Below are 20,168 nucleotides of genomic sequence, written 5' to 3'. Positions count from 1 at the left end.
TAGGTTTAAATTGGGCATTAAAATTTAAGGAGCTTATGCGTGTCTCAGAGGTGACTTGCTTAATTTTTTGAACATCACAGAAACACAACTTCTAGGAATATCAGTCTCCTGGGGAGACAGCCAGTGTCTGTTCCCTCTCAAAAGTGTCCCAGTTTGAGTAATTAATTATATGGTCACTCCAGCTATAACAGCAATGATAACCATTGGAAGGCACATGTCTTCTTCAATACGGACACTTTTCTTCCCTTGTTGTTGGTGAAATTTACTTTGAAATTAATACTTGTGCCTCAGGAAGGGCTTTTTAATTATGTCAGTCACCTGGGGGGGGGGTCTTTAAAATTTTACAAAATACAAACCCATAAGATTATGGAGATTTTAAGGCTTGTCACATTATGTGTGGATTATTATGCATTTATTAACACTAATTTCTGTTATCAGAATGAAGGTCTCCTATCGAGGACACTTTCTGCATAATATTTACCCCTGTGCCTTTATAGATTCTCCTGAATTTAGATCAACCCAGATGCACAAAGGTGAAAAATTCCAGGTATGTTTTGGCATGATTTTTAAGAAGATTGAAACTAGTTCATGTCTCATTCAAAATCCAAAGGATATGGATGGGAAAGTGGCCATGATTTACTGAAAGAAGAGATTACCATACGGAACATACAGTATGACCCCATTTTTGTAAACCTTAAAGTAGTGTGTATGTGTACACAGGAAGAGGTCTAGAAAGATCTATCCTGATTTAGCCATTGTGTTAACACTTATTTCTGGGTTGTGAGTTTGATTGCTTTTTTGTGTTCTTCCTTTTTGCTTATTTGAATTTTTATGATTTCTCCATAGAGAACATCTAATGCTCTTGTTATGAGAAAAAAGGAAAATGTCAATTATAGATAATCAGTGTTCTTAAAACATGTAATTGGTTACTTTTATTGGGGAAAAACAGAAAACTGACTTTGCCCTAGAGAACCTACTTTGTTAATCCTTATGAAAAAAAACTGTAACCACTTTACTCTTTTAAATTTAATGAATATGTTTAAGGGCAAAGAACGAAGTTCTTCACAATTACAATAATTTGAACATGACTACTTAGCCTGATTCTTTTTTGTATCTTAAAAGAAGTGCTCCATTATGTGACACTTCGTTCTGATTCTTTCTGCGAGTGTCCAGCTCTCCTTTTTTATTCCCCTCATTATTGTTAGGAGAGTAACCAAGAAAATGGGTGAGAGTTTCCTTTAGTCTCAGTCTCTAGATAAACAGAAGTAAGGAAATATCCTGAGAACAGGTTTTCTTATGAGCCGGAGGGTAAATGTATTTAGGTAGGAAATGGAATAGAAGGGGATGCTATCACCTGAGGGAGGAAAAAAATCAGTGTTTCTTGATGACAGAATCTTATCTTTGAGTCTTTTTCTGAAATGCCACACAATTTGGGATGCCACATGGAGATAATAGGGCACATTCACAGACACTACTTAAGTTTATTTACAATGGTGTCAGGCCTGCCCTGCTCCTACCCTGCCTGAGTAACTGGCCTGAGTAACCACATACCTGGTTAAAGTTATGTGCATTTACTAGAAGGTCTCATATAAATTTACCACCTGGCTGCAGTGCTGGCTGCAAGCTCACTGAGCTTAAGACAGAGGAGTAAGCAGCTGCTGTGCCCTGTCTCCCCTCATTTACACTTTCCCTTGCGTTTTCAAGGGTCAGCTCTGCACTGAGGTTTATTCTTATAGTATCTTTAATCACCACCATCTACAAACTGGCACAGGGCCACTTCTTTCCTCTCTCCCTCTTTCCTCTGACCACCTTACAATTTCTTCTTCCAAAGCCCAACATTTATCTGCTGCATCCATTTCTCTCTTTATAGTAGCAAGTGGTTTTACACAATAGCTCAGTTTCATATAATCCTGAAGAGACTGGCATTTGGGGAAAAGGTGGGAACTGAACCTCCTCTATTTCCAGAAGCACATAGCCCCTGGGATATAACATGTACTGTCTTTTCCACCGGACTTCAAATTATGTTATAGTTATAATTAAATTAACAACAAGAAAGGCATTTCTGCCACTGGTCACAGTTCTTTTTCTTCTTGGAGACTAGGGATTGGGATTCGGTAGTTGAGAAATGTTCCTCATGTTTCTAAAAACATGACCAAACTCGAGGTACCTTAGCTGAGTGAAGGCTATTTATTCAGTCTTTCCGAAGACTAGTCAGCTTTTCTCGGCATAGAGTCTGGTGTGGCATTTCCTGATGGGTCAATGGGTAAAACCTACCCTGGCATCATCGAGACTGTCTCCTGTACAGCTGGAGCAGATTCCCATCAGAGTAAGCCCTTGGGAAAGATTCTGTTTTGATTATTTACCAAATGTTCCTACTGGCAGATACTCAACAGTAAAAATAGCTGTTGCACATCTGTGTAGGAGTATATTGCCTCTTCCCGAAGCGAGTTCGCAGTGAAAACTGGCAGGTGCTCCCAGGACCAACTTTTCGCTATCTGTGCCAGTGGCATTTACACCTGAGAGTCAATGGCCAGACGTCTCCGTCCACATGCCTTTTAACCTGCTAATCTCATTTTTCTCTAACTCTGAACAGTTACAAGTGTTCTGACAAGGAGCCGCTTCCTTTGCATTTTTCTTTCTTTAAATTCATTCTTTGGTAGGGGTGCTACTGAATTCTACCGTAGGGTGAAAGGAGGAAAGGAAGCAAGTGGACTCGATGACTGTCCCTTGAGATTACACAGTGAATGTTGTTCAGGAATGTGCGGTAATTATGATGACCGGCAGAGTGACAGAGCTGAGACAACGACTCTAAACTTCCAGCTGCCCCCTAGGTGCTGTGTTAGTACTTACAGACCCAAGCTGCTGCTTAGAACTGTTGGAGAATCTTGAGTATCATTATCACAAAAGGTAGTTTTTTGTGTTTGGTTTCTTCTTTGTACAGTTTCATATCCAGCGAGCTTTGCCATTTCCATTTTTCTTTTGGATTTTACCTCCCGCTGTTGCCGTCCCATAGTCAATAGCACATCCTGTGCTGTGAAGCTTGAAAATCAAACCTTTACTGACTTTAAAGGAAGAAGAATGTCTTGGAGGCAGATGTCCAAGCTCTGGTGAAATAAATGAACACTGAGTTATAACTGGCTTTTAAATAAAACCTTATCTTAGTGTTAAGTAAATCTTTGGGTTAAGCTGCAAAGCAATTTAATCTGCCAGTCTTGACTCTGCTGTGTTTTAGTGCAGATGAAAACTCAGTAAGAATTAGCTGAATAGACCACCTCCAGGACATTTTTATGTTCCTGGTGCGTGAAACTTTGTGCAGTACACAAATAAAATAATAAATTCTCCCCTGAGGACAGTCAGTCAGTCACAGTGTCAGACTGCCATTCCCATTCCAGGACATTCAGCAATTCCCTCCGACGCTCTTTTTCTTGATAAGGTCTTTTCATTATGTAAGGGCGTAGGACTGGTTTGGGACTAATCCAGCGCCTTGAGGTAATCACAGCAAACCCGGTTACAAACGCTTAGTCTAATTCCCTACCTGAGAGAAATTCTTTTGTGTCTTCCATTACCGTGTTTGCTTTTATTTCTTCTGTGAAATTCTTCACAAGAACTCAAGCATGGCACTGCTGAGGTACCCTAATAACCTAAGAAGCAAATGTATTTCATGGAAGCTTTAAAAATTCCTAGATTGCATCATAAAAATTCTTCATTAAAGATATGTTTCACTTGACTGTTGTAACAGGAAATCATTAAGTAAGTCTATTTGACAGTAATGAAGCATGAGCTATCCACTGAAATGACCTCAGTCGATATGCTAACTACCTGCTTCCAGCTAAATGCCTGCTCTTAGGGACTTGTAAGACTCATACATACTGTAGGTCTAGCTTACTATTTGAATATTGTTACTACATTTAAATTGAATAATAATTTTAACCGGTTTAAAATCGTTTTCCACCATCAATAAGAAATGGTTGCCTAGTCGCATGTAAATCAATGAAGTCAGAACACACCCTCTGACCATACACAAAAATAAACTCAAAATGGCTTATAGACTTAAACATGAGACATGCCACCATAAGACTCTTAGAAGAAATCATAGGCAAAACATTCTCTGACATAAATTGTATCAATGTTTTCTTAGGTCAGTCTCCCAAGGCAATAGAAATAAAAATAAAAACCAACAAATGGCACATAATCAAACTTACAAGCTTTGGCACAGCAAAGGATACCATAAACAGACTGAAAAGACAACCTACGGAATGGGAGAAAATATTTGCAAACGATGCGACCGACAAGGGCTTAATTTCCAAAATATACAAACAGCTCATACAACTCAACAACAACAAAAAACCCAATCGAAAAATGGGCAGAAGACCTAAATAGACATTTCTCCAAAGAAGAAATACAGATGGCCAATAGGCACATGAAAAGATGTTCAACATCGTTAATTACTAGGGAAATGCAAATCAAAACTATAATGAGGTACCACCTTATACAAGTCAGAATGGCCACCATTAAAAAGTCTATAAATAACAAATGCTGGAGAGGGTGTGGAGAAAAGGGAACCCTCCTACACTGTTGGTGGGAATGTAAGTTGGTGCAGCCACTGTGGGAAACAGTATGGAGGTTCCTTAGAAAACTAAAAATAGAATTACCATATGATCCAGCAGTCCCACTCCTGGGCATATATCCAGACAAAACTATAATTCAAAAAGATACATGCACCCCAATGTTCATTGCAGCACTATTCACAATAGCCAAGACATGGAAACAACTTAAATGTCCATCAACAGATGAATGGATAAAGAAGATGTGGTACATATATACAATGGAATACTACTCAGTCATAAAAAATAATGAAATAACGCCATTTCCAGCAACATGAATGAAACTAGAGATTATCACACTAAGTGAAGGAAGTCAGAAAGAGAAAGACAAATACCATATATCACTTATATGCAGAATCTAAAATATGACACAAATGAACCTATCTATGAAACAGAAACAGACTCACAGACATAGAGAACAGACTTGTGGTTGCCAAGCAGGAGGGGGTTGGGGGAGGGATGGAGTGGGAGGCTGGGGTGAGTAGATGTAAGCTATTATATATAGAATGGATAAGTAGCAAGGTTCTACTGTAGAGCACAGAGAACTATATTCAGTATCCTATGATAAACAATAAAGGAAAAGAATATTAAAAAAGAATATATATGTATAACTGAATCACTTTGCTGTACAGCAGAAGTTAACATTGTAAATCAACTATACTTCAATAAAATAAGTGGCTTCCTACTGTATATAAAGTAGATAAACAACAAGGACCTACTATATAGCACAAGGAACTGTATTCAGTATGTTGTAATAACCCATTATGGAAAAGAATCTGAAAAAGGATATATATATATATATATACGTATAAATGAATCCCTTTGCTGTATACCTGAAACACTGTAAATCAACTATATTTCAATTTTTTTTTTTTCTTTTTTTGCGGTACGCGGGCCTCTCACTGTTGTGGCCTCTCCCGTTGTGGAGCACAGGCTCCGGACGCGGCTCAGTGGCCATGGCTCACGCGCCCAGCCGCTCCGCGGCATGTGGGATCTTCCCGGACTGGGGCACGAACCCGTGTCCCCTGCATCGGCAGGCGGACTCTCAACCACTGCGCCACCAGGGAAGCCCTACTATACTTCAATTTTTAAAAGACATTTTAAAAAATATAGGAAATGGTGGCTAAGCAAATTATAGCATCATTTTGAAAGTATTATTGCCTCAGGGCAACTTGAGGTTATTAAAATGGTTGAAGAAAAGTTAAATGCATATACATCACCTAAGTGCAACGACGACTTCTTTTCTTGGATGATTTCCAACTCCTCTTTTAACTTCTTCCCCCACTGTTCATGAACTGTATCTTCCAAAGGCATGGATGACATCTGCGCAAAATGAAGGGACCTCAACATTCCTAACCCTTTCTTCAACGCTTGGGTGCCGGACTGGGCCACTGTGTGTGCCCGGTGCTCACTTTCTCTAATTACTCCTCTAGAATGTTACTTGGTTGCCTTCTGTTTGCGTGCCCATCTCCTACTATCTCTGGGAACTCCTCGGGACTGGTTATATGGCTCTCGACCTTATACTTGACCTTATACTTCTTTAAATCTTTTTTTTCCCCTTGGTCACATGTCTTTACTTATTATCAGCTTCCTCCATTAGAATGTAGGCTTCAGGACATCGTGTTCAGCTGTTCTTTGTATGCAGGATTCTTGATGGTGAGTCAGCCTTGTGGTCACTTCACCAAATGCCTTTCTCTGTGACTGTCTTGATGAATCTAGGACACATTGGGTAGGGTTTGGCCTGGTGGAAAAACATGCCTGGGCTGGAAGTCAGCAGTGCTCACTCCACCATTCATTAACATGTGTACCTGCCTAAGTTTTGTGGTGCTTCTCATTTGTTTTTTTATAACTTTATAAATTTATTTATTTACTTATTTATGGCCGCGTTGGGTCTTCGTTGCTACACGCGGGCTTTCTCTGGTTGCGGCGAGCATGGGCTACTCTTTGTTGCAGTGCGCGGGCTTCTCATTGCGGTGGCTTCTTTCTCTTGTTGCGGAGCACAGGCTCTAGGCGCCCGGACTTCAGTAGTTGTGGCCCGCAGGCTTGGTAGTTGCGGCTTGTGGGCTCTAGAGCGCAGGCTCAGTAGTTGTGGTGCACGGGCTTAGTTGCTCCGCGGCATGTGAGATCTTCCCGGACCAGAGATCGAACCCGTGTCCCCTGCATCAGCAGGCAGAGCCTTAGCCTCTGCGCCAGCAAAGAAGCCCCCTGGTGCTTCTCATTTGGCATCTGGAAAATGAGGAAGAACCTTATCCGTCTTACCTCAAAGGCAATTTTAAGGACCTGCTTACATGATAGATGTAAAAGCACTTTAAATGTTAAAGTACAATACATACTTAAAGTGAGTGGCATTATGTGTACCTGTCATTTCCTACTCATTCTCTACCATTTTCCCCTGTTCTGTATTTGTCAAAACACTTACTGCCCCCTGAGATTGTCACATTTCTTTATTCATCATCGGCTTCCTCCACTGGAATGTAAGCATCACAGGGCAAGGATCTTGGCTTTTTTGTTCACAACGGTAACCTCGGTGCCTTGAACCGTGTCTGGCATAAAGTACGAGCCTAACAATGTACGTTGAAAGAATAAATGAAATTTAGTGTTTTACGGAGCCATAGAGCTGCTGATGCATTTCTTAAATCCCAATGTGTTTGGTTTGGGGGATTTATTGTTTAATGTATTTAATATTATTTAATAGAATAAATAAGTGCAGCTTTATTTTTCTAGGAACACTGACCCACGTTTTGTAGCCAAACCCTCTCATTTACTAAAGGTCAGATTTCAACCACTGACATAAGGAGAGAAGCTGGGTTTTCTGTTTTCTCTCCTAGTAGACATAAATACCTCCTTGTCATCTGAAATATGTTTAATTTTTTTACTAACAAAGGGTAAAGAGCTCCTTTGGAAATCTTTGCTCTGAGCCCAGATATGACTTCATGTCAATTTAGAAACCTTTATTAACCTGCCAGTTGGACAAGCATTGGGTTTAATGTTGAAGATGTAAAAATGGTTTTTGCCTTCAACAGTATTTGTGTTCATATGTTAATTTCTTCATCAGTAAACCTGCACTGAGCACCACTCAGTGTTGGAAGCCAGGCATTCAGTATGAAGATGCACAGTCCCTGCCCTCAGGGTGCTCAGGAGAGAGAGTGGACCACGGATGAGCTTGAGTTCAGTGATAGGAGGGCCACATGAAGCTGACAGAAGGACCTGCATGGGAGGAAGGGTGTCCTGACCCTGAACTTGGAGTGAGGGCGTGGCCCCTTGCTCTGGAGAGAGGATGTATTTAAGGAATACTTAAATTCTGTGTAGTGCAATTACGATGCTTTCCCATTTTCCTATATAATAACACTTAAGGAAAAGGTATGGTTTCCCAGTTCTGAGCTAACTGGGGGATCTCTGTGTGTGTCCCCAGTGGGCTACCCTTGGTAGGTCACACTCGAGAAATACCTATGACAGAAGGACCCAGAGAAGGACCCTTACTAGCCATATTTATCAGTAACCATCTGGGCCCTAAAACCAATTCACGTGAGTCTGCTTTCTCATTCTCTAGTATAATTATCTGGATATAAAGAAATAATTAGCCATAAATTGAACATCCAATTGAGACATCAGTCTAGCACACTCTGTAGCAGTGCTATTGACACGGTGGCCATTCTTCTACCACCAGACCTCACAAAACAGAACAACAAAACTTGAAGACTTTGCTTCCATTTAGTCTACAGATTGCTTGGTTTTAAATGTAATGTTATACTTAGTTATAGAAGCGAGTGTGTACGGATCTTATTTTAACTAATATGACAAAGCATTGCTATGATAATATCCACTAAACTATTCTACTCTTCCCTCCCCCCAAGTTACTAACATCATAATTCATACACATTTTTCTCTCTGTTTCTTTGGCAGGTCACCATTATTGCAGATGATAACTGTAGATTTTTATGCTGGTCAAGAGAAAGATTAACTTACTTTCTGGAATCAGAGCCTTTCCTATATGAAATATTTAGGTATCTTATAGGGAAAGACATTACAAATAAGCTCTACTCATTGAATGATCCCACCTTAAATGATAAAGTAAGTGTTTTTCTGAGTCTGTTTTGTTAAATACATATGCATAGTTAGGTATATCTCCTTTTATGTAATACATATTTTCCTGAATCTTCATTAATTAGTCATATGTTAAGTGAAGTGGGGATGCTTGTAATTTAGAGACCCTTCAGGGAATCATTTCTCAAGCGTGAGGAGATATTATGCAATTATTATATTTTCCATGACCTGGTGAATGTCTGTGAATGTCTGTGAATGTCAGGGACCTCCACTTGTGGTGATGAGGTGCTAACCTCTTCATAAAGAGTCTTTCAAGCAATCAAAGGAAGATGATAAATGAATGGAAGAACTAGGCAGTGGTATAGGCCATGGAAGGCGGGGCAGGGGGAGGTTGCAGACTGATAAATGCTGATCAGCCCCAGCAAGCAGGAGGTTGGCTTGTTAACCCTGTGTTTTCCAGTCTTGCACATTCTACTGGTCAGGTACCCTCCCAGAACGCCCATAAGTGACGAGAGGTATGGGATGGAAGCCTGCGTCCATTCGGTTAGGAATTTCAGAGCTGTCTAGATCTCCAACGATTTGCAGTTTGATCTCCACTTCCCCACATTTGCTTAGAAGGAAATTAAAATGATTACAGAAGAGAACTTGCAAACCTTGTTTCCGTGATAAGTACTGTTCTCCAGGGACTATGAGTATGGGTGTGTGCGCTCTTCGAGTCATCTTGGTGAAGGCGGTTATCAAATTAGGTTGGTGCTTATTATTTTTCAGATTCATAAATAGGCTATTGAGTATATTACATTTTTCCTAATGTATTTGTAGTAATAGCTTATAATAAAAATTACAGCTACCATTTATTGGGCACGGACTGTGTACCGGATAGTCTTCTATTTCAAGGAAAAGTAAATGTTACTTACAGGGAATAGATGAGCTAAGTCTCATGGCACTCAGAAATCTTACAACTTTGCTTTATAGACGGTCCAAAAGTTGGACCACCAGCTCAGCCTTTGCACACAGCTGTCCATGCTGGAAATGAGGAACAGTATAGTCAGCTCCAGTGAAGACGAAGACGGCTTACACCAGTTTCTTCGGGGCACCTCCAGTGTTTCCTCTCTTCGTAAGTTATCCCCACACTGGGATTCTGATGGATATTGCTAGAAAAGAACAAATGACAACTTTGATCAGAAAAGTAACTTTTCAAGTAGCAAGTGTTTGGCAACCTAAAGGTAACAATAAAAGTAATCAAAACTTTTCTAGCTTTTTTTTTTTTTGGATTGCACATCAGTTAAAATCCAACTCTAGAATGCTTATTTCCATTTCAGAACCTGTCCACTTGTTTTGCCATATGCTTTTCTCAAACACTGGTTCAGTAGAATAGTATGAACGAGTCCATATGGTTTGCTGGGTATCCAAGCCTTGTTGTTTTCATGATTTTAGTGGAAGTGTGGGCCCAGCATCGTGTTTAAATGGTAGGAAGCAACAGCTGGAGGTCGTACTGCCAGCTGTTATCTCAGTGTGACCACCAGAAGTTAACAGGTGAGTGGGTAATGGAATTTTCCTGAAGATGAAGAAGGCCACTCAACACCCCTGTGAGTGTTCACACCAAGAGGCAAGTTTTCCAAGATTCCACTATAGTTTAGATTGTTTTAAAACATTTTAAATAATACTAATGGCACAGATGTTGAAGATTAAATGCTTAACATTAATGCTTAAAATTATTTTAAGAATTATTCCAAGAAAGGTAGTCTAAGACTGTGGAACAAATTCACGGGAAAGAGCAGACAGGCAGACAGATGCTCTCACTGCATAAGCTAAAAATTATTCATCTTTACAATTGTATGTTAATCCAAGGTAACGTTTAAGAAATTCCAGATACGCATTCCACAACCCTAAGCGTTTATGTCAATGATCTCGTAACTTTGGACGCTTTAGCTAAATCGGATTAAGGATTTTAAGTATCGCATAGTCAGGAGAGGCTGGAATCGACAAGGCCATGTCAATGTAAGCTTCCAAGCAAAGTCTAGGCATAGAAATGCGTTGTGGGCCTAAAAGAGATTTCAGGAACAATGCAAATGAGAACGTGGAAATGGCTATATTTTATTACAAAGTAGCTTTTAGAAAGTACAGCTGAGGTTGACCAAACTCTGAATCTACTAGCATGTCAGATGTGTTATTTGCCTTGTTGAAACAGTTTGATGGTTGGTAAGCATTTTCAAATGGACCCATCCTAATTACATGTACAGTGATTTCTAAGAAAGGCCAGCAGAAAGGAAATTACAGTGAAATATTGTATGTGAATTACTTTTCCTGTAGAATATCTTTTTCTGTAGTTTTTTTTTTGTTTTTTTTTTTTTTTAGTCCCACAGCCTTGCTTAGGAAGCCCTGAGAATGGGCAGTTTATACTATGGCCATTCGTTTTCTTAAAATCAGTTTTGTTTTTCTGTAATATTTTCTTGTATAATCTAAATCTTTTGGACATTTTAACATTTTAGAAAAAGAAAAGGCACTGTACTTGCCTTCAGAAACCTTTATTTCCAGGTGTTCCGTGGATGGATCACACACGTGCATACAGACCTGGGTTCTTGCTCTAATAATTCTTAGCTGTGTCACTTGGAGTAAGCCGTATGACCTTTCTAATCTGACATGAGCTGTCATATCTCAGCACAGGCCTGGATCTGGTCACAACTCCTGGTCTGTTTCCTTCCCTCTCCCCTATAGTGAATCGTGAGTTTAATCCAAAAGTCCATTCCCCACATGGATAATTGAAGCTTCCGTGTCTGTGAAGAAGTGGGCAGCCCTTGGGGGCAGGGGGGGCAACTTTACTTCTCAGTTCCCTTGTCCAGTTGTACTTTGCTGTACTGAAAATGTGTACAACTTGCTTATGTTGTTTATTTAATTATTTTAGCCTCAGGTTTATTATACAAGATCTTACATATTGATGCAAATGCATAGAGCCACATATGTGTGCATACTTTTGAGTGTGTGTGTGTGTGTGTGTGTGTGTGTGTGTGAGAACCGCACAGCAAATTCATGTTCATACCTGCTTCCTTTTTTTTTTTTTTTTTTGCGGTACGCAGGCCTCTCACTGTTGTGGCCTCTCCCGTTGCGGAGCACAGGCTCCGGACGCGCAGGCTCAGTGGCCATGGCTCACGGGCCCAGCCGCTCCGCGGCATGTGGGATCTTCCCGGACCGGGGCACGAACCCGCGTCCCCTGCATCGGCAGGCAGACCCCCAACCACTGCGCCACCAGGGAAGCCCCGTACGTGCTTCCTTTTGACCAGTCTTCATTCTGGGCATCACTCCTGCAGTTTAATGAAAGACATTATTATTTGAGCACAGCACTGATATTAATTATGAATTATCTAATTCACCCTATCGCGTGACTCATTAAAAACTGGTTAGTTCTTGTTTCTCTTAGATTTTATCCTGGAAATACTGAAGGCTGTTTTCGTTTTTCTCTTGCCAGATCCATCAATATGCTGTCGACTTTTCCAAATTACAAATTACCTTCCTTGTAAAACAGAGAATACAAAACCAATCTCTCAGGACTGTTAGGCTGACATAACGAAATTTAGCACACTTTGAGCATGCAGTAGGCCTCAGTCAATGTTAGGTCCCTACAACAAGTGCCTAAGCTCTTACTAGTCTGGAATTTTGATGGGCACATGGGGGCAGCTGGGGCAGCTGCTGTCAGCAACAGTATCAGCTTCATGAATGCTAGTGGAGAGAAGGAACAAACATTTATTGACAATAGCAGGTGTTATTTTTTTCGGGTATTCTCTATACATGATCACATTTAATCTTCACTGCAGTCTACACAGAGGAGAGGTATCTTAGCTTTCACTAGATGCTGCAGTGCCAACAGACGGTTCCCCGCATCTCTGGCTGCAATGCTTTCTTCCTCCTTCACCTGCACACTGGATGCTGCTCCAGCGTGTATCCTCCACACTCTGGAACACCAAAGGAGCAGCCGCTGTTTGGGTGAGCTGCCACTCGTGGCCTAGGGAGGACAGGGGTGGCAGAATCACCCCACGGCTCTTAAAACTCCCGTTTTGAGGTAGCACTTGCCACTTTCACTCATGTCCCCTGGACCAGAGAAGTCACTTGGCCGGAACCACCATGAATGGGTGGCTCTTTAATCCTCCTTCAGGGGCTACACAGGAAGGGAGGGAAAGCAGGCATGTTGACAATAACACAATCTACCGTGATGAGTATCATTTCACTTAACCGAGAGGAAATTGGGAATATGAGATGTGTACTCACTGTTCCAGATCCTCAGGGGGAGGTGCTGGCAGACAGACACATCCTGTGTGATTCCTCAGTCCATGATTTTAGACCATATTGCCTCTGTGGTTTAAAAAGAAAAGGAAAAAAAATGCATGAAATGTTTGACCGGTGCTTTATAATTTACAGGTCACTTTCACACCCATTCTTGCATTTGAACCTGATGACTCTGCCAGCTGGGCACAGCGGCCGCTATTACTCACCTCTTTGCAGACGAGTCCACTACACTTAGGGAGAAGGTAGTGTTTGCAAAAGGTCATTTCTTTCCCCTCCATCCCACTTCCTTCAAGAAACCTACCATCCCCCGAATCCTTCATTCGGACCAAGCAGTGAAACAGATAGGTTTTCTTAGGCCAGTTAATTTCCATTTCAAAGAAAATTTTGGCCTTAATCGTTGTATGGAGGTTCTACGCAGGGACATTTAAAATTATCCAATAATATTCTCCAGTCAGTTAGCTTTGTGTTCGCTTTCACATTGCCTCATATATATACTTACAGAACGATGAGCAATGCTGCTCTGTAAAAATTAAATTTATTTTATGTATTTTCCTAACCAAAAAACTTTGACATTATTCATTCTAGTCATTAACTCAAACGTAGAAGTAGATTTAAATATTAAAATCCATTTCAATATTTCTCATAATTATTTTTTAAATCAATATCAGGATGTACCCATTCATGGTGGTTCCGGCCAAGTGACTTCTCTGGTCCAGGGGACATGAGTGAAAGTGGCAAGTGCTACCTCAAAACAGGAGCTTTAAGAGCCGTGGGCTGAAAAGTCTCGGAATCTCTAGGCTCCCCTTTCCATCTCTTTCTGTCTGTGTTTCACCTTTTTGTTTTCTTTTGTTTGTCCTATAGAGCAGAGATTCTTAAACATATCTATGCATATGCGTAACTTGGAGATCTCATGAAAGGCTTTGGTGCAGCAGATGGGGGTGGGGCCTGGAAGTCCATGTGCTTATTGACAGGCGCCCACGTGATGCTGATGTGGCTGGTCCCTGAACTATGCCTTGAGTAGTGAGGCTGTAGAATTCCCTGCCTTCTGGAATTGGGCTGATTGCATTCCCCTGGTTGTGATTAAGATGTTTCTTGTATTTCTTGAGGCTCACATAGATTCTGGTGAAGACTCTACCTTTTTTTTTTTTTTTTTTTTTTTTTTTTTAACGGTATGCGGGCCTCTCACTGTTGTGGCCTCTCCCACCGCGGAGCACAGGCTCCAGACGCACAGGCTCAGTGGCCGTGGCTCACGGGCCCAGCCGCTCCGCGGCATGTGGAATCCTCCCAGACCGGGCCACGAACCCGTGTCCCCTGCATCGGCAGGCGGACTCTCAACCACTGCGCCACCAGGGAAGCCCCAGGATCTCTACTCTTTACCAGGGTCTGGATTCCACTTCAAACGATCATTTAAAGGCAAGAAAGTAAAATAATGAAATAGTCTGAGAAAAACTTTCCTGTTTATTCACTAGCACATAATCCAATTAATTTAACTCTTTTTCGCTTTCCTGTTGCTTCATTTACTTGAGTTCCATGTTTAGAAGTGTGATTGTGAGATAGGATGTCCAGGACGTGTGAGAAGGATTAAATGCCCTCAGATGGATATAAGCTTTCTTCTTTCTGCTCCTGGACCAACGTGCTCATCAGGGTGCCTTGTCATCTCCTTGTCTTTCCTTCCTTACAAGGTTGGCTCCCTACGTGTGATGTATAAAACACACACACACACACACAGATGGACTGTACTTGGCAGTTCCATCATGATAAGTGGTGCTGAGCACAGGCATTGTCATGGCAACAGGTGGACACACTATGTTTCCTTGAAAGTTGAGAACTTTATTTTAGTTAATTGGGGTTAAATGAACCTATTGTTTGGTGTGTTTGTTTTTTGAAAATCCTGAGTCAGTGTAGGTGATCCTGTCAGAACTCATCTTTGAAAGGTTTTGCTAGTTTAAACTGTGTATTTTTTCAGAAATTATTATTAAAATTTATGATTTCTTAAATAGACTATGGAATAGAGATATTTATTACCGACAAAAAACCTTTACAAGTATTTTTTGTTATTAATGTCAAGATGGTGCTGTGGACAGTCTACTAATTTCATATGACCTAGATGCACAGGTCTGCTCTAAGCTGAGTTAGTTTGCATCTGGTTCGTATTCTTGGCTGCAAAGACTAGGCAGCATATCTGACGTAATGGGTTCCCTCACCTCTGTTATCTATTTTTTTTATCTGGAAAGATACAAAAAGCCAATACAACCTTCTTGTTTCATGAAATAGTCTGTTCAACCCAATTTGTATTTTGTTCCCCCTGTGAACAACTGTAGGCTTATAAACAAGCTTTACATAAAATTATAGGGAAAGAGAGAGACAGGGATGTGATTAGGCAGCAGGTACCCAGAGGAAGAGCCCCTGAACCGTTCTCAGACCCACCAAGAGGGCTAGTGAAAAGCAGTGCTCCTACTGTGTAGTTGAGTAGAGTGCAGCTTGGGGACGTTAAATAACCTGGTTAGGGCCACTGTGCCAACCCTGAAACAAAGAAGTGGTGAATTGGTTACAACAGCGGTCCCCAACCTTTTTGGCACCAGGGGCCAGTTTCCTGGAAGACAGTTTTTCTGGGGGTGGGCATGCAGGCGGGGTGGGGGGATGATTCAGGTGGTAATGCGAATGATGGGGAGCAATGGGGAGCGGCAGATAAAGCTTTGCTCGCTCACCTGCCACTCACCTCCCGATGTGCGGCCCGGTTCCTAACAGGCTGCGGACTGATATTGGTCTGGGGCCCGGGGTTTGCGGACCCCTGGGTTACAAGGTCTTGCCTTGCTTTGGCCCTTACGAATAACCATACGTGAGTGTAAACTTGTTTGGGGATATTCAACCCCTACTGCAGCCACTGACACATGCTGACCACTGTCATACATGTTCTCATTTAATCGTCACAACCCCCCAGTGAGGTAAGTGTTACGTTTCCCCCGTTTCAGGTTGAGGAGTATGACGTTCATCTCCTCTGGGTCCTTGAAGCACAGCCCCTCCTGGCTGGGGGACCGTCTCCAAGGCCCACACTCTCACCAACCCTTTAAATGGCCTCTATCCTCATCCAGCATTTTCTCATCTGTAAGATGACTGTAAAAGGATTTTACTGGTTATCTATTTTTAGTCTTTTAAACAAAAATTTTCTTAATTATCAAGTTAATATACACACACAGATATCAAGTAGTAAAAAAAATATCTCAGTGAAAAGAACTGACCCCCTCCAACCTAACTGCTCCCTAAGAGCAATCACATTGGAACAATTTTTGTCCGAAATGATGAATAATGTGCTGTTATTTGATTTATCCTCTTAACCTTTATCTTCTAACCTAACTTAGCTCGCTTTTAACTTCCCTTCCCCCTTCTGCTCAGTATGATATTACTAGTTTTTATTCCTTTATTGTTTACCTTTGTAACATTAAATAGTACACTTAAACCTCCATTTCTTTTTTCTCTTTGAAACATTGTTTCAAGGTGAGGACATTAGCACCCTACCATTAGCATCCCTACCCTTACTTACTCTTTCCCCCTGCGACCTTCAAACTGTTGTCTCTTCTTTAACTTTCAAACAATCAAGGTTGATAACATATACATTTCTGTTCCCTCTTCTGTTTTCAAATTGTTTTTAATGTGGTAAAATACACACACTATGCAAATTACCCTCTTATCCATTTTTAAATTATGGTTCAGAGGTATTAAATACGTCTGTTCTCTTTGCAGTTAGGTCTTCCTTGCTTTGTCTGTGGGTTGTTTTGTAAAGTTTAAAACAAGTAAATAGTGTTGACATTATGGTTTATTCAGAACCCAATAGTGGGCTATGACTACCCCTTTCTTTAGGTTCCAGTGTCATGACTCCTGATCTCTTCAAAGCAGACTGTTTCTAATAAGTTCAAATGGATTCTCCTTTTGTCAAACACAAACATAACACTACAGTTTACTTCATGCCTTGCCTCTCCTTTTTTTCCCCTGAAGTTTTTTGTCGCTTTGCTCTTAGGGCTGTCTTAGTCACCAGATCCCCCGTACCTTAAAGCTGCTTTTTCTTTCGGGTGAATCCATTTCATTTCTCCTTAAACTCTGACTAGTTATTTCACCTTTGAGCCATGCCTTTTCGTACTGCTTTCTGTTTTTACGGGCATCTCCAGTGGCCTCTCTTTTTCCTTATCCTTGCCTTTTTGGTCTCACATCCCCGCTCTCTCAGGCCATCAATTCCGTGTCCCCTTTTTCTCAGACCTTCCTCACAGAGCTTCCCACCCTCGTACCTCACCCCGGACTGGTGATTCTCTGGGTCTGTTGCACAGCTGCCATCCCGGAACCGCCTTCCCTGTTCCCCGGAGTTTATCCACCAGCTCTGCAGCCCTAAAGCTTTCTCTGTGGGGCAGAAAAGGGCTGCAGGACTCTCGCTGTTCCGTGGCTACTCACACCTGTTGCCATGCAGCTCAGGGCCCCGACCGCCCATCTCAGGAGTCGGGAACTGATCTGAGAACCTCCCATAGGAGCCACTAACCTCCTCTTCCTCCCCGTAATTGCGATAATCTGTATACTTCCTTGCTTGAGTCCCTCAATGCTGGTGCTGGGTCCCTCCAAGGGAAATTAGGTACAAAGGCCAAACCTACCCTTCTTCAGAAAGCTTCAGTCCAAATTCAGTTTCTACAATTTAAAACAATCTTATGACCTCAATGAAAAGAACCTCTTTTTAATTTAAAAAAGTTTTATGATGTAAGTAGGTAAAGGCAGGAAAGGGGATGATAATCCTTTCTAGCAAAGAAGCCATTAAATTTTTCCCCTTGGGAGGGAGGGAGACACAAGAGGGAAGACATATGGGAACATATGTATATGTATACCTGATTCACTTTGTTATAAAGCAGAAACTAACACACCATTGTAAAGCAATTATACTCCAATAAAGATGTTAAAAAAAAACAAAAACAAATGACATTTCCCAGCCTAAAAAAAAAAAAAATTTTTTTCCCCATCCCCATTCATCAAAAAATGTATAATCTAATTAAAATTCTAATCCCCTGTAAGGTTTTTAATTACTTGCTAAAGCAGTTGGCCAGATGGTTCAACATAATAAAAATAGGAACACTTTGAAAGGAATGAAGTAAATGTCATCAAAGTTAACAGAAAAAAGGGGGAAAAATCTTACCACATTATATCGGATAGTTTACAAAAGCGTCACTCCATGTTAAAAAGTGTATTTCTGAAGCAGAGCGAGAAGTCATTCGACAAACTTCATATCATGGTCCTGTACTTACTTGAAGATCAAACTTGAGGTCGCTTATTCATTCTCTGGAACACATGTGACCTTCACTCTGGATTTAAGAACAATATGTCTGTTTACTTTTTCCTGTGAGGAGAGGCCCTCAGGCCCTCATGCAATCATCAGCACCTGAAACAGAAATAAGCTTAATAAGGATAGGGCTCTATCAAAGGGAATTTCTCTTACCTAACTTTTTACCACTCGGATAGCAGAGTTTCGATGGATTCTTATGTAAGGTCGCCATGGTCTGTGTAGAAAAAGGCTTCCTGGGGTTCTGTAACTCGGGACTTTAGGAAGACAGGAAAAGGCCTGGCAGGGCAGCCTGAGCCCATCCTCCGTGGAGGCCCCTGGCTGGTTTGCACCTGCAGGCAATGACCCTCAAGGTCGCACAGTGGGTCTTAATCACCAGCTCCTTTTCTTCTCAACTAGGATCCAGCACGAGCCACTGCCTGAACAGGTCTGCTGAGAAGAGACTCTTTTCCCAGATCCAAAGCCCCCCGTGGGTGTCCCCAGTGTTGTCACCCCCTGTGGTCTGGCGTGTGTGGAGGTGTCCACTGTTTGGTTCAGGGCTCTTACCTCTAAGTCTGTCTCCTGCATTTGCTCAGAGCCCGTGTTTCTGAGTTTTGAGTTTTCCTCTTACCCTCAGGAGGGCTGCCTGGTGTTCCCGTTCTCTTTCCCACCTGAACACACCGAACGTGGTACACAGCTCAGAGTAAATTCTGCTCCGCTGGCTGTGCCTTTTCCAGGCCTTGCTGTCTGTGGAAGGGATGTGTACGTCTTCTTGGCAGGATGGCTTTTGGGTTTTTTTGTTTTTGTCACGTGGTATAATATGAAACATCCCCCAAGCAAAAGTAACTCGATGGAACCGTTTAACAATTTCACACCTGATGAGTCTGGATTGAAGTTCAGTCTAAGACATTTGTTTTACATCCTTTTAGAATAAACTGTGTTAATTGGCAGCCCGAGCCAATTGGAAGGTGTTGATAGCTGACAGCCCAAAATAATGCTAATTATCTCTTCTTGATTATAATAAACACCAAAGGATATAGTTAACCACTTCTGTCTCCCAACTCTGAAAGCGGTTTTAATAGAAAAAGGATAAAAATCAGTTTTCTGGAAAATTTGTGGATACGGAATGATTTGCCCCTCTAGAATTTGGGATAAATGAAAAGTAAAGCATTATACGGAGGTCATGAACCTCACAGTAACGTCCTCGAGGGGCAAAAGTGACTTGAAAAAGCATTTGGCTAAAGATAAGCTCAATTTCTTCCTCTGTTCTCTCCTCATGTTCTCCTACTTAGGGATGGTATTGGGTCTTCTGGGCCAAGTTCTGAGGATGCATCAATGCATAAGATTAATGAAGAACGGGGCAAACTTGTAGAAAGAATTTACTAATGTTCAACTTGTGAAATGTAAGACAGTCCCCTTGAAGCAGAATTCTTTTTTTCGTTGTTGTTCATACTCCAAATTGGGTTTGGATTTATTAGCGGACAAAGAAATGATTTCTGGCAGCACAGTGATGACCTCTGAGTCTTTCCACTTGAACCAGCAGGTGTCCTGTGGAGGGCGGAGAACACCGGGTGTTCACCAGGGTGAGTGAGCTCCTTCTCTGGGAAGTCTGCCTTTCTCCTGGCCGTGACAGTGGCCAGTTCCCGGGTTGGGCCAGGTGAACCTCATACTTGGCCCTTAGTGGTACAGAAGCCAGGCTCCCTGAGGTTGAGACAGAGAGTGGACTCTCTCTGCGACTCTGATTCCTGTCGAGGGGTCAGGCAGCTGGCCGGCTCTGGCGGCTTCCGGCGGCTACAAGTCAGACGGTGTCCCCGTCACCTTCCAGTACATCTGCCGATGGAGAAAGAGCAACAGGCACTGTGGTGGGAACTGGGGTGTTGGGGGGCTGGTGGGCCCTAACGCAGGCACAAAGGCTGAAAGGGCATCTCTCTTCGCTGTGTGGAAAGAGCACA

The 20,168-nt window shown here is 41.8% G+C and overlaps 1 protein-coding gene across 2 annotated transcripts in view; it reads left to right on the top strand.

Moving 5' to 3' along the window:
• The window catches only part of POPDC1 (popeye domain cAMP effector 1), a 38,954-nt gene that overhangs the window by 9,723 nt on the left and 9,063 nt on the right, over window positions 1-20,168 (top strand). For both annotated transcript variants that reach the window (XM_004314969.4, XM_033867585.2), the window contains 3 exons: window positions 439-547; window positions 8,508-8,675; window positions 9,621-9,762. In XM_004314969.4, coding sequence (XP_004315017.2) covers window positions 439-547; window positions 8,508-8,675; window positions 9,621-9,762 — 419 coding nt within the window. The remainder of the gene's footprint in view (window positions 1-438; window positions 548-8,507; window positions 8,676-9,620; window positions 9,763-20,168) is intronic.

The sequence above is a fragment of the Tursiops truncatus genome, chromosome 12, assembly GCF_011762595.2.
Source record: "Tursiops truncatus isolate mTurTru1 chromosome 12, mTurTru1.mat.Y, whole genome shotgun sequence".
NCBI lineage: Eukaryota > Metazoa > Chordata > Mammalia > Artiodactyla > Delphinidae > Tursiops > Tursiops truncatus.
The sequence above is the reverse complement of the archived record's forward strand: the minus strand, read 5'-3'. Positions and strand labels throughout refer to the sequence as shown.